Source organism: Athene cunicularia (assembly GCF_003259725.1).
Source record: "Athene cunicularia isolate RWA chromosome 15 unlocalized genomic scaffold, athCun1 chr15_part1, whole genome shotgun sequence".
NCBI lineage: Eukaryota > Metazoa > Chordata > Aves > Strigiformes > Strigidae > Athene > Athene cunicularia.
In genome coordinates this window covers 4,951,574-4,964,923 of record NW_020799121.1, presented here as the reverse complement: position 1 = coordinate 4,964,923, position 13,350 = coordinate 4,951,574, and the positions used below count along the sequence as shown (strand labels likewise).

Sequence of the window (13,350 nt, the reverse complement as noted above, 5' to 3'; positions counted from 1 at the left end):
AAAAAAAAAAAAAAAAAAAAAAAAAAAAAAAAAAAAAATCAAAATTCATTAAGCTCTCTCATTCCTTTCTTGCTAGTTATTCCAAACTCTACCTCTTTTCCATTAGGATAGTATTTTTTCCTGACAAGAACCCTGACACTTTTAGCAATACAGGAAAACTCTGGTAATGGCAAGTTGACTTCAGCTCTATGACTGCATATTCATATTTTTATCACCTTACCAGGTGGATTTTACTGGAGGTGTCCTTCAGTGCCTCACTCCCCTGGATAGGAGCTTCCTTTGAAGCTGTGTTTGGTGCATCAATACCTGCCTGCAGCCCATAGCACATGTATAGATACCTGCTTCTTCTAGGCACAGCCAGTTCTTTATTTACCTTAGGCAGTGCTAGATGTTCTCTGCTGGGGTCAGCATTATCTCACCCATTCACCTTCCCGGTGAAACTTTTCAGTACAAAGCAAAATTTTTCAGTGGTGAGAGACACTAAACACAAACAGAAGTAGAAAGATAAAATCAATGTTAAATTGCAGACACTGACATGGAGCTCTCAAGCTAACAGTGGGAGGTACTAAAATAAACATCATGATACTGTCAAACATCTACTGAAATGCTGCTGTGATGAGATTCACTGAGACGTACCCCTCATGCTGAGGTGGAGGTTGCAACGGGACCTTCTGTCTCCTCCATCTTCCTGGGATACATGACCCCCACCTTAATGCTGTCTCCTCCCAAGACTTACAGATTCTACATCTCTGTTCCAGGGTGCTGCCCACTCCTACCCCCAGCAAGACGGACAAGAGCTACTACTAGAGGAGAAGCAAGATCATCTTTTCTTCCCTAATACTGAAGTAGATAGGATCAGCATCAGCTTGAAGTTTCTGATATGGTTTCATAGTAACCAGTACTCCAGTAGCTCCAAATCTTTAGTTTACTTTGACCATCAGTTTACTAATAAAAAATTAATTCATTCAGTGCATACAGAAGTTCCAAAATCAATTTGAATTAGAAAGGGTCAAGTGATGTATATAAATCCTAGGTAAATATTTCTATACAAAGCAGTGTGGTTTCTCAACAACTGCAAATGGAAAGGCTTATGGGTTTGTGTAACTGCTCAGCTGTGTTGAGGAGAACCTTTAAGAAATTCAGCAAATCAAATTGAGGAAGTGACTCTCCAAAGACTAAATGACTGCAGTGCCAGGTCTGCATTCTCTGGGCTATGTGTTCAAACATCACTTAGGAATACAGGAAAGTGGAAAATCATTTTCTTCAATATGCCCTGATCTAAATTCATAAGATATGAGAGCACCTGCACTCACGTGAAGCAGAAACCAGCCCTCATCTGAATTACAAGAGCATCAGACCATGCAAACAATCTCAAAATTGCAATCAGCCTCTCATTATTGTCATTCAGTACCGATCGATTCAACAAGACAGTCAGGCCTGTAACTCAATACTCCACCTGGAATACCAAAGGAAAACCAGAGAATTTTCTTGATCCTCATCATCAGATAAGAGCATGGGGGCCATCAGTCAGGTCTGTCAAAGGCCCTTGTGCTGGAAAAAAATGAAGTGCTGCATAAGTCTAAGACAGAAAGTGGTTCCCAGGCTCCCTGTTGAGGTGAAGACACACTGACTCTTCTGAAGATACTTGAGGACTAAATACAGTCCCCTTTCTCCCACATCAGACCCCTCCATCTGATCAGATACACACCCATCATGCAGTTCTGTTAGCAACATCTGCCTTTAGGTATCCTCACAATCACAGGTCTCCTAGAAAAGGCGGCAACAGCAGACCACGAAGCACCCAAACTAGTGATATGATTGGCAGCTTACTTCATTCCTATGGGTAAGTTCCTTAGCAATGAAGCTTGCAGAGAAAAGTCTGAATCAAAGGTTCACCCAAACAATTATTCAGGTGATTGTTAGCCCCAGCCTATTGCTTGTGTTAAGTGTACTAGTTTTCTATCATAGTTAGAAGCAGCTCTTGAAGGCCTTTGAGGAGCATGCTTATGTGAGCTGAGAGATACTTGTTCCTGCAAGTTAGGAAGCCAAGAGCGTCTTTGAGACAATACTCTGGACTTGGCTACAGCATTCTCTTCCTGATATCTATTTACCCCATATCAGGAGCTATGATGATCAATATTAGACTAGAGAAGTGGTATATGTCCCAAGGCTGAAGGAAGTATTTTCATCAAGACTACAAGCTTGTCAGATTTTTTTCCTCTGCAATTCAGATTTCACTCATCAGCTTTTTATTAAAGACAAACAATAAAAGTAAAACAAGTAACAGATTGTAAGATGTGCTGGAGTCACTCTTCACTGGAGTCACTGATGTGGTGGAGGCTGCACACCACCTATACAAGGCATCTTTAATCACAGCTAAGCATTGGGCTTGATATCCACCACAGGCTTAGACAAGAGAACTGTGATAGAAGTTTACAACAGGATGTTCTCTGCTGGATAATCCACAAATCCAAGCAGGTAATTAGTACAATTAGCAAAGACAAATACTTTCATCCAAATACCATGATTTCCTCAAAGATAGTGATAGAACATTGACAGATTGAGCATTACTATGTTTTCTTAGAGTGATGACAGTGATTTCATCCCCATCAGACTGAGAGGCCCAATGACCACCTTAGGAGAATGTAAAGCAAAAGCATACAAGACACTCAGGGAAGGGAAGAAAACTTCCATGCTCAACGTTCAAACAAAGGGGGGGCAGTCTGCAGGGGGACAAGGGCAGGGGGAACATACAGAAGTCTTCCAACAACGATCAACTCACTTTCTCAGCATATTATTTTCTGAAGCTTCATGTGGTAATGTCACTGCTGACCATTATAAAAAAATTGCAGGATCAGAGATAGGTTAGCAGGAAGCAAAAATGATTACTATGAACTGAAGCAGTTGGATGCTCACAGTCACAGAAACACTTTCCTGTGCTTTGGCTCATACTAAAAACCATAATCTTTTGGGAAGCTGTGAGCCCAGCCAGGCTGAGAGGCTATTTACTATCTTCCTGGTCAAAATCATACCATGCTCTGTAATTGTAGACTGGAGCTGATACAGTTCTCTGTGTTTGTACGTTACACCTCCCTAGTGACCGCAGACCAATCACATTTACTTTTTAGCAGCTCAGACATGTTTGAAGCCTGATGCTCCAGGGAAGGAGGTATTTTTCTTCAGAACAGATTATTCTAGGAAGCTGCTGGCCCATTTTAAAAGAACAGATGCGACTGTAGATAACAGAGTTTTGCTGGGCTTTGGAGGGGGGTTGTATTGTTTTGTTGGGTTTTTTTAAAAAACTGTTCTAACAAGTAGAGCGTGCTCCAGTCTCACCTATATTGTGGGCTCAAAATGGGCACTCCTTACCTAACTTTGCAGCCAGATGAGTATATAATTTCTGATAACATAACAGCTGGCACATATCCCATCAGAGAAGTAGCTGCATTTCAGTGTTGACTGTAGAATATTCCAGGTCCTTAAGTAAACAGACATAGTGAGCAAAGGCTGCACAGTGCACTTCACACATCAAGGACAGGTCACAAACACAGAGAAGGTGCTGAGTCCAAACACGAGTTGCTCACTATTAAGTAACTACTGCAAAAGCTGGCTTCTTAGATTTCAGATAATACCCGGTGATCCACAGCAGCCCGCTACAGCTATTACTATCTGCTGTCACAGACCAACCTGCAAGTAATCTGCAGCTTTTGGATGCTTTAGAATGAGACCTAAACTGTGCAGAAGCTCCAAAAGAGAATGGGATTTTTTAATATGTTATTTTTGAAAGAAGGAAGGTTGTGGGGGATTTATTCTCCCTAGAAAAGAATTCCTTCCTCCCCAAAATACAAAAAACAAACAGAAGCCACAAGGATAGGTGAAATGACTGCAAATAACAAAACAACAGAAGATAACAACTAGGCAAAGGGCCTGCAATACCAACAGGCACGATTCAGTAGTATAAACCAACAGACTGAACTTTACTAATTCACTCTTTCTACAGGGCATCATTGTGGATTCTCACACACATACTCCTCGTGTATTCATGTAGCCATGAGCAACTAACTCAGCTTCAGCTGCCACGTCTGGGCAGAGCTTTCTCTGAAACAGAGATTCCAATTACATTTGCAATAATCTGATTACTACATCAGCCATAACCTGGTTAAGAAAGGGTCTGAGATACACCATTTTGGCAGTTAGGAAGAAAACAAAAGGGAGACATGCTTCTGTTATTTTAGTAACAGGAAGATTTGCAAACCACAACCAGATTTTGTGACAGAAAGACACCACGCTGGTTCTACACAGAACAGTTTTACTGTTTAAAACACATACAGTACAACTCAAAACAAATTTAGGAAAGCTATGGATTTGCAAAACTGCCTCAGCAGTAGGACAGACCAACATTCAAGGATTTACTTACAGTTTATGGTTACTTTCGCATCACATGTAATTTAAAGATACCATCAGGAAAGCAATCCACTTTGTTATCAGAGCTGGCCAAAACTTGCTTTGTAACTTAAGACACTCGAATTGTTGTTTTGGAAGTACTTCATTCACATGCCGTTCACCCAAACTAATCCATGCCAGTGTTTCTGTTGTCACTCGCAGTCTACCCGCTATCTGCATGGCAAAGTTGTCATTCAACTTGTACTAAACACCATTTCTTTTCCTACCTGTGCCAGCAAGAGATTATTAAAGTCAATGATATTTCACCAGGGAAAGAAGATATCAGGTCCTTATTATTCTTTCCATGCTTATCTGACTGGGCAGAACAAATCAAAGAGGAGACAGTAAAAAAAAAAAAACCTGCTCGTCTTCGCCTCTCTGGGGGAAAGCAAGTTCCAGATAAGCTGTGCTTCCAATCAACAGTGATTTTCCTGAACAGCAATATGCTTCCCTATGGTAATTGAAATGGAGCAATTCTCCTCAAACAGCTTGCCAAATCTCACCTCATTAACCTCTATGGACTGACCTCCAAAATTCCTTGAAGCTGAAATACAGGTCCCCCTTGCCTCTGCATGAAAACTGTTTATCCCTAAGAGGTTGGGGAGAGAGGGAGGGCATTAGAGAGCAAACTACTAAACGTACTAGAACTGGAAGATGAGAGACCTGTTTCCAGGCTATTGCTGGGGCCCAAACCTTCACAGACTACTGTCTACTTTGCTGGCCCATCTTTCAGATAGCCAGCAAAGCCAAACTTGGATTACAAATCACTCTTTCCCTCTCCCAACACTTCTCCTAAGAGTATCATTAACTATGGTGTGCTGTCCAGTATTCAAATAAGCATTTCCTAAACGATACTTGAAGGTTTATTTTGTAATTAAACCTTATCTTCCCCTTCTCTCAAGTCTGTTACTCAGGATGCCTACTTGCCATTCCACTCAAATTTACTACCTTTGCTCACACCTCAGTGAAACTTTCTGGTGGCAGTGAAAAGCAAGCTGTCAATAAGGAGTGACTGAACACAGTACTTAACATCTTATCCAAATATCCAAACCAGAGATATGAGATGAATGGAAACACTTAGAAAAGGTGGTAGAGCAATTAATTCCACAATTTAGTAATCTCCTAGCTTTCTTTGTCTCAGGGTTAGCTTCAGAGAGCATAACTGCAAGAACCAAAAGCAAAACGTTCTAGTTTTGCACCTCTGAAGTCTGTACATAGAGTCATGTATATTTATACTAAACATTGAAAGTCTTCAAGGTTAAAACCACACACCTGTACAATTACTTTGCTAGAGGTGAGAAAACAGAGAAGACCAAAGCACCTTACTCCCCAATGTATGGAAATTTCACTGCTTTAAAGTCCACCATCTACATGCACAAGTAAATCACTTCATACCAGACCCATCTTCTCACCATGCTTGCCTGTTCCTCCACACAGCCATTAGTTTCATCACTTCACCAGCAAAGTCCTTTCATTAGTTCCAAACCCTAACCATGCTCATCCCCATCCTCAGCTCTTCATTCTCTTGCTCACCTTCGATTCTGCAAGGGAAAAACAGCTGAAAAGCTTTCTAATCCAGAAAAGGAAGCCAGTGCAAAAAAGTACCAAGTCATCATTTTTTTCTACTTTTCTTTTTCCTTCAGCCACCTCCTTAAAGGAGGTAGTGCACTGGAGCAGGTAATATGCCCATAGATGCTCCCAACTATCCCTGCCACTTCTCTCAGGGCAGGACCAAAATTTTGTACAAAATAGCAAACTGTTTTTTTTCCTCTGAAACCTTTTCACAGAAGCTAACAACTGTGAAGCAGAATGGTTGCACAGTTCACACATCTGTCAGCCCAACTGCTTTGGCCATGTAACAGTGCTTTTTCAGTACTTTGAACAGTCAGCAAGGGCCATAGGAACAGCTCACCGAGCCACAGACTTAATATTGTGGTTCTACTTGCCTACACACATGTTCAAATGAAAGGCATTAGCATCTTGCTGTCTGGCATCCACTGCAATGCTTTAAGGATCTAGCCTCTAGCTCTGTGAAATCACCATGCTGAAATCATCCAGGGCCAAACTGTTCTGGCATACAGAACAGCATTCTAGTCTGTGGTCATCATAGTGTGGCTCTGCTGCAGCTTGGGCTAGCCTTGAGTTTCTACAACACTCCCAAATTTTAAGAGTGCACTAGTACGATATCTCACCTGCCCAGGCACAGGTCACTGCCTGCCTGGTAGCCCTTATGCAGCAACAGCAGCTACACAACATGGGCTCATCTCTACTGCCAGGGAGACCACTTGTAAACTGTTGGTAATTATGTAGGATGACAAGGAGCTTTCTATCCAGCTTATTACTTGCAGAATTCATAGCTCTCTACTTAGTCCATAGGAAAGCCCACAAAAATGGGCTTCACACAGACAGATCAGGTGACTTCAGCACTCTCCAGGGCTTCCCAGTATCAGGCAACTATTACCTGTGTTGGTTTACATCCTCATTTCAAAGACAGGTGCTTTGCAATTGCAAAAGAACCTGAGCATTAGAGTGGGAGAAACTCCGTGATCTAGGGTGAACCAAAGAAAAGCAAATATAAATCTACCTGCATGTCATTATTTATGGTAGGCTGAGGTAAAGGTTAACAACTCTTTGTGGAGGAAGGAGCAAAACAAACAGGACTGCAGAGTCCACTATAGTCTCTGGGGGCATAAAGCAGAAGCTTCAGAGATTCCACTAAATTCACTGGAGGGAAAGAGAAATCTGGCAGAGGGAGATCTTCACTTCCCCAGACGGAGTGGTAGCACAAGCAGCTTAATAATCTCAAAAGCCACTAAATTGCTGGAAATCAAGGGGGGGGCACACATTTGAACAGCATCTTGTCATCAGTGCTCCTAGGAAATCCACTGATCATCACAGCGAAGGGTTAAAAAGTAATAGCAGAATGAACTAAAACAACTGTCAAAAATAACTAAACTACGCATCAAAATGAACTAAAACAAGAAAAAATTTAAACCTTATTCTTGACCCCAGCGTAAGTCACAGATTGACAGCAGGACCTGTGGCCAGCAGCTCTTAAAAGTTCATAATGTGCAGCTTGCTTGTTAAAGTTCCTACATTTCTGATTCTCAGAAGGAAGAATCACTACGCAGTGGACTGAAGTCTGCCTCAAAGGAAAGCTGTGTTTCTAAACAGCAGCAACAACACTTGCGTGTTCCCTCATGAATTGTCTTTGTACTGCTATAACATTTCAAAGCACTTTTCAAACTACATCTTGTAAAATCCACAGAATAGTGGGTGGAAGAAGTACAGAATTCAGCAACTTGTCCAAGATCTCAAAATACACAAGTAACTAAGGAACAGACCCTTGCAGAAACTGGTACAGACCAATGTCCTTCCATGACAACATACTGCGTGCTTACTTAGGGCTTTAAAATGTAGTGTTGAGGATTACCTCAGAAGCAGGAAATTCAGATACTTGCCTACCTGGTCAGGCATTTAAGACACACAAAACCTGAAGAATCTACAGCTCTCATTATGTGCTTTAAAACAGCATTCTGCTCAGCTGAGATAACAGGAATTCAGAGTCTTGCAGTTCACATGCATAGGTAAATTCCAGCGCTCTTTCCTCTGTCTACATCAAATTCACTAAAAAAATACAGACAACACTCCATGATCTTCAGAAAGGGACATTGACCAATCCCATACTTTGTAGAGGCTAAAATAAATAAAACTTTACTGTGAGTGGAATTCAATTACATATATCCCCAAACTAACTTATATTGAACACTATGGCTGTTGGTAGCTTTTCTGAGAGAGCGCCTGGCAGAACTCCCTGGAGAGCACTATCGAATCCTCTCAAGTGAGCAGAAGTCACTACTGGGGCCTTTAAGGAAGCAGCTTTGTAGGTAAATATTATCTATGTGGACTCCAGATACACTTTCCATGTTGTTATGCAGATAGATGAAATCATTTCACAAAACAGAGCGATGAGAGAGCATCTACTGATTTTATGTAGCAAGCTATAAAGCCAAGCAACAACTCCAGTGTGCTCCTCAATTAATAAACTGTTATTAGTTAAAAAAACTGACCCAGTTGAGGCCATCTAGTTAAAAAATTGGCCCAACTGAGGCCTTGTCACTGCATAATGACACTATGCAACTCTCCCCTTGATTATAAGCAGAAATGCACAACCGGTGGCTTTCTCTCTGCAACTAATGTTTAACAATAGACAGAATTTAAAAAAAAAAAACAAAAAAACAAACAACCAACTTTTCTTCCTCCACTTTCATAGTAAAAATATTCAAGCTCAACACAGAGTTAAGATGTTATTTTCTTCTATTCCCACTATAGGAAATTAGTGATACATAATTACTCCTAACATAAATATCTTTGCACCAGCCCCATTAAGTACATTTAATAGAATGTACAACCCCAAAACTCTCATTCTGCTGCCTTGGTCTGATTTATGGTTTTTGATAACCCATCTCCAAGAACCCAGATTCAAATTTTGGCTTGGATCCCATTCACTTGAGCATTAGATGACCTCCTTCTAGTCCTTTTTTTGTAAGATGAAAGTAGGAAATTATCACTCGACTGTGAACTCAGGAAAGAACTTGGACAAAACAGCACGTGTCCACTGGCCAAGCCCAAGATGCACTGGGATGGCAGATCCAGACAGAAAGCTCACCGCGCACCTGTCCACGCCACATTCTGCATTATTATGCCCAGAGTCATGAAGAGCAAAGCCAGCAAGCATACAAAAATCTAAATGCACAAAGAAGCCAAACACTATTCAACAAACCCCACTTGATGCTAATTAACATTAAGGCTGGCCAGAACCTGCTGTGATTCAAACTTGCACTCTGTTCAAGCAAAACTTCAGGGAAGCCTGGCAGAACCAGTGACAGCCACAGGTGCAGGAAAAGCTGTCTGGATCAGTGAGCTGCTTTCATCTCACATGGTGATGGAGAACAGTGAGCATCAGAGCACAATAGTTCAGAATGGTAGCCAGACAGATAATCACACAGGGATCTCTCATGCCTTTTGTTTGTTTTATGAAAAAGAGGTTCTGCCAATTGGTTTCAGATCAAAAGTCTTCCTAAACGGGAAAGAAAGAAAATTCATCTAAAATGATGCTCAGGAGGAATTAATCAGAATCCTGAAGGCATAAACCTTTTTGGTTAAGTAAAAAGTTGCCACCAGCTAATGTGCAAGACAGTAATGATTAGCCATCTGGTGAAGGTTCCCGCTAAGCTTGCCATGTTACCCCCTATGCTGAGGAAAGCAGAAGGTGGATCAGTTCATTCTGTCCTTGCCTGCAGTTGTGTGGTCATCCTTAGGAACAAGACACAAAGCTTTCCAGCCCAACCAGGAATTGTAACTGTTTCGACTTCAGCAGCCTTTTTGTTATTAGCACTGCATACCAGCTGAATTATTTAAAATAAAAATTACCTCTTGCCTTTTTGAAAGCTGATTTTATCCTCAAGCTTTATCAACCTTTGTTATTTTTTCCCCTTTGTTTCCTTCCGCAAAAACTGCAACTGCCAGGGGGCTTCCCAGTCATCTAAAGAGCATCAGTAAACAAGAGCAGAGACAGATGGCTGCAGCTCAGTTTAAACCAGCACAAGATTCAGCCTCTCCCCTGCATTACAAGTACTACCCAGAAGATATAAACATATGCATAAAACCGTACAAGAATGCAGTAGCCCCAGATAGAAAACAAGTATGTATATACGATCTGATAAGGGAGAAGCCACGGTGAGGGCAAGGTACCGAGGTCTGATGTACAGTGAATATCCAGTACAACCGTGCAGCCTTCCCATCAATGGGATGTAGGGGTGGCAGGGGGGCAGGGAAGAGTTCTCCCTCCATTGTGGCTCCCAAAAGTACTGCTGGCAAAAAAACAATCAGCAGGGAAAGTAAAGCCAGGTATTTCCTTCCAGCAAAGTTACTCTTCTGAGAACTAATACACTGAACTCACACAATCTGAGAAAGTAACATCTCTGACTGGCCTCTCAATTCACTACTTCAGGAATTGTCACATCGACAACTAACGCCTTAGCCCCTTATGAAAATGACAAAGAGACAAAGAAAACCCACATGATAACTCACAGATTTAGAATGACAGAAGTCTATCAAAAATCATACTGTTTCCTTCATTCCTGGATTTGATTGTTTGTCATTTACTGCATAAAAGACTACTGGTGTTAGCATAAGACATTATTCACATTATGTGCCTGGCCTTGCTAAACAGATTCATATGTCCACATACATTCAATAAATCTGAATTAACTTACTTCACCACGTGCCTCTTCCACCAACTATAAATTCACTGTGATTCCACAGGCGGGCCTACATGCCTAAATGGCTTACATAAGAACGAGTCCAAACACTGCCTATTCTTCCCCAAACAAAAATTTTGACTGCTGAAATTAAATTAACAGCTGTCCCTCGGGGCTCCCTGATATTCCAAGCTCTTCCTTCACTTAGTGATAGCAGAAAGCCTCGAGAACAGGGTTGCACCATCTTCACTTCCAATCAGCCCTAATTGAAGGATGACACGAAACAGAACGAGAAACTAGCACTCCAATTAATACAGACAGGAAAAAACAAGATTGTGGAAGAAGCATCATTACTGGTAAAGCTCCAGCAAAGCCCTCAGGTTGTAGCATGTTGGCACACTACCACCTCTGAAGCAGAGTTCAACTACTCCCACAAGGGAGGAAACGATCTGGTGGTGAATACTGAACTATTCTGGCCCCTTTTTACCTTCACACTTAAAAAAACTGATTAACATGGGACTCCAGTGATCCTCTCCAGAGAGGCCTGAATCAGCCCTTCTGGGCAGCCAATCTGTATTGCTAAAATGCAGTCTGATGTATACTTCTGCAGGCCCTTCCTAAAACAGCGCAGCTACAAAATAAACACAGACTTCTCACATAAAACAGTTGCCCCCTTAGAGCAATTCACTTGGGGTCAACCAGAAAACCTCTCCCCTTCACTTTCACAATCCCATTTCCTGCTCCATACATTTAAAAGACTAAACAAAAAGCTGGTACTCACCTGTATCCCCGTGGAAGCAGCTGTCCTGGTGACATCTCCCAGAAGGCAAGTCTCCATCACTCGGCCAGATCTGTCCTGTTTTTCGTACACCCACAATAGTAGCCTCAGACACAATGACCTGCTGCTGCCTGTGCCGTTTTTGAGACTGGGGGGTTGGTGGACTGCTACTGTCAAAGGACTGCTGAGAGTTCTGGGAAGGAGAACGGCTTTTATCCCGATACATGCGGTAAGTGGTGGGGCTGGGGGAGACATGGCTGGACTGCCCTGAGGAGAAGTCTTCCTCACTGGAGGTAAGGTTCTCATTAGAGCTACAATCAGGAGTATATCCTCCTCCAATATCTTCAAAACTCCTAGGGGAATAAGACCTCCTTGGCCAGGTGAGATGCTTTTCCTGGTCAGTTGTGCCCTGATTTCGCAAAATAGGTCCTTTCCCTTCTCCTTCCCCCATCATTCCACCAACATAGATACTTTGATAGGGTTGAAAGTCCATGGGCTGCCAAGGTGAGCGGTTGCTGCCGTTAGCATTAATCAGGTTATCTTTGAGAAATCTAGGGTTCAGTTCAGCATCCTCATATTCTCCATCATAGCCAAAGCTGCTCTCTGAGGACCTTCCCCTGTAAGCAGGCCTCTGGAACTCACTGAAGCTGGGTACCACGTTAGAAGGGAGGGAGTGCAAAGACTTTTTGCGTTCCATTTGCATGGCTTGGCTACCAAGAGAGCTTATTTTATCGGAAACATCTTTATCGTTGACCTTTACTAGACCCTTCTCATGATGATACTCCATGTTCACATAGAAGGGCTTTTCAACAATGTCCTTGTTATCTCCAGAAGAATGTGAATTAACCTTTTTAATTCTCTCAAAATTGGACCTTAGGGCTGCCACGCTGGTGCTGTTCCCTCTCTCCTTCGAAATAGGTTCAAACGATCCCTCCTTCTCAGCAGATCCCACTAGCCGGCGAGTGGAAGCCGACCTGTGTTTTGAAGGGGAGCCATCTGTATCACAGCGATTCTCCACATCTTCTACAACTCTCTTCAGTTTCTCTTCACCATAGTACTTACACCTGTCCTGCTCTGCCTCTCCGTGATGGGGACTGTCCAAAGGCGACAGATCTGACCCATCACTCTGGGTAGACAGCTTCCGCAAAGAGGGTATCCTGGGTTTGAACTTTTCCTCCCCGTGGTGTGACTTGCTTTTCTCATATTCGTCTTGGTCAGCAGACTGGTGATGATGCAGGTCTTGGATCTGCTGCTCTGCACCCCCTTCAGGCAACTGAGAAACACGTTTAAAACCCCATCTCTGTCTATCATAGCTTTTTTTCTCCTTTGCCAGAAGAGTCTGCAGGTAAATCATGCGGAACCTCTCCTTGTTGACCTCCATCTCCAGTCTCCGGATAGATGCTTTGCATAGCTCCAGCTCCTGTTCAATGTCTCCCACAGATTTCAGCTCCATTTTAGGAGGCTCAGAGTCTGCAAACTGTGCTTTCCAAGCCTCCACAAACCCCACAGGGTCCACCATTTTGCATACAGGAGTAAGTGGAGAATACGGGAAGGAGGCTGGAGAGAGAGAGGTGGAGGGAATAAACCAACCGGATCTCACATGTAGAAGCAGAAGCAGCTCCGGCAGGGTCAACTCGATGCGCGTCCCCCGCGGTCCATGCAGGGAGCCGGGAGCGATCGGCAATCCTCGGCGCGCCCTCTCCTCCCCGGCTGGCTCCGGCCCCGGCCCCCCGGCCCCTCGCTACTCCCTCCCCGGCGTGACCGCGCTTCTGCTACTGAACAACGCTCCCACCCCGGCGATCCCCGAGCGCTTCACAGCGGGTGGACAAAGGAGCAGGCTCGGGGCGGGGGAGGGAAGGCGAAGAT

General features: G+C 43.0%; 1 protein-coding gene across 1 annotated transcript in view; it reads right to left on the bottom strand.

The window, feature by feature from the left end:
- The window catches only part of BCR (BCR, RhoGEF and GTPase activating protein), a 105,360-nt gene extending 92,016 nt beyond the window's left edge, over positions 1-13,344 (bottom strand). The window contains exon 1 of the mRNA XM_026859547.1: positions 11,488-13,344. Coding sequence (XP_026715348.1) covers positions 11,488-13,003 — 1,516 coding nt within the window. The 5' untranslated portion in view covers positions 13,004-13,344. The remainder of the gene's footprint in view (positions 1-11,487) is intronic.
- Positions 13,345-13,350: the final 6 nt, after the last annotated feature.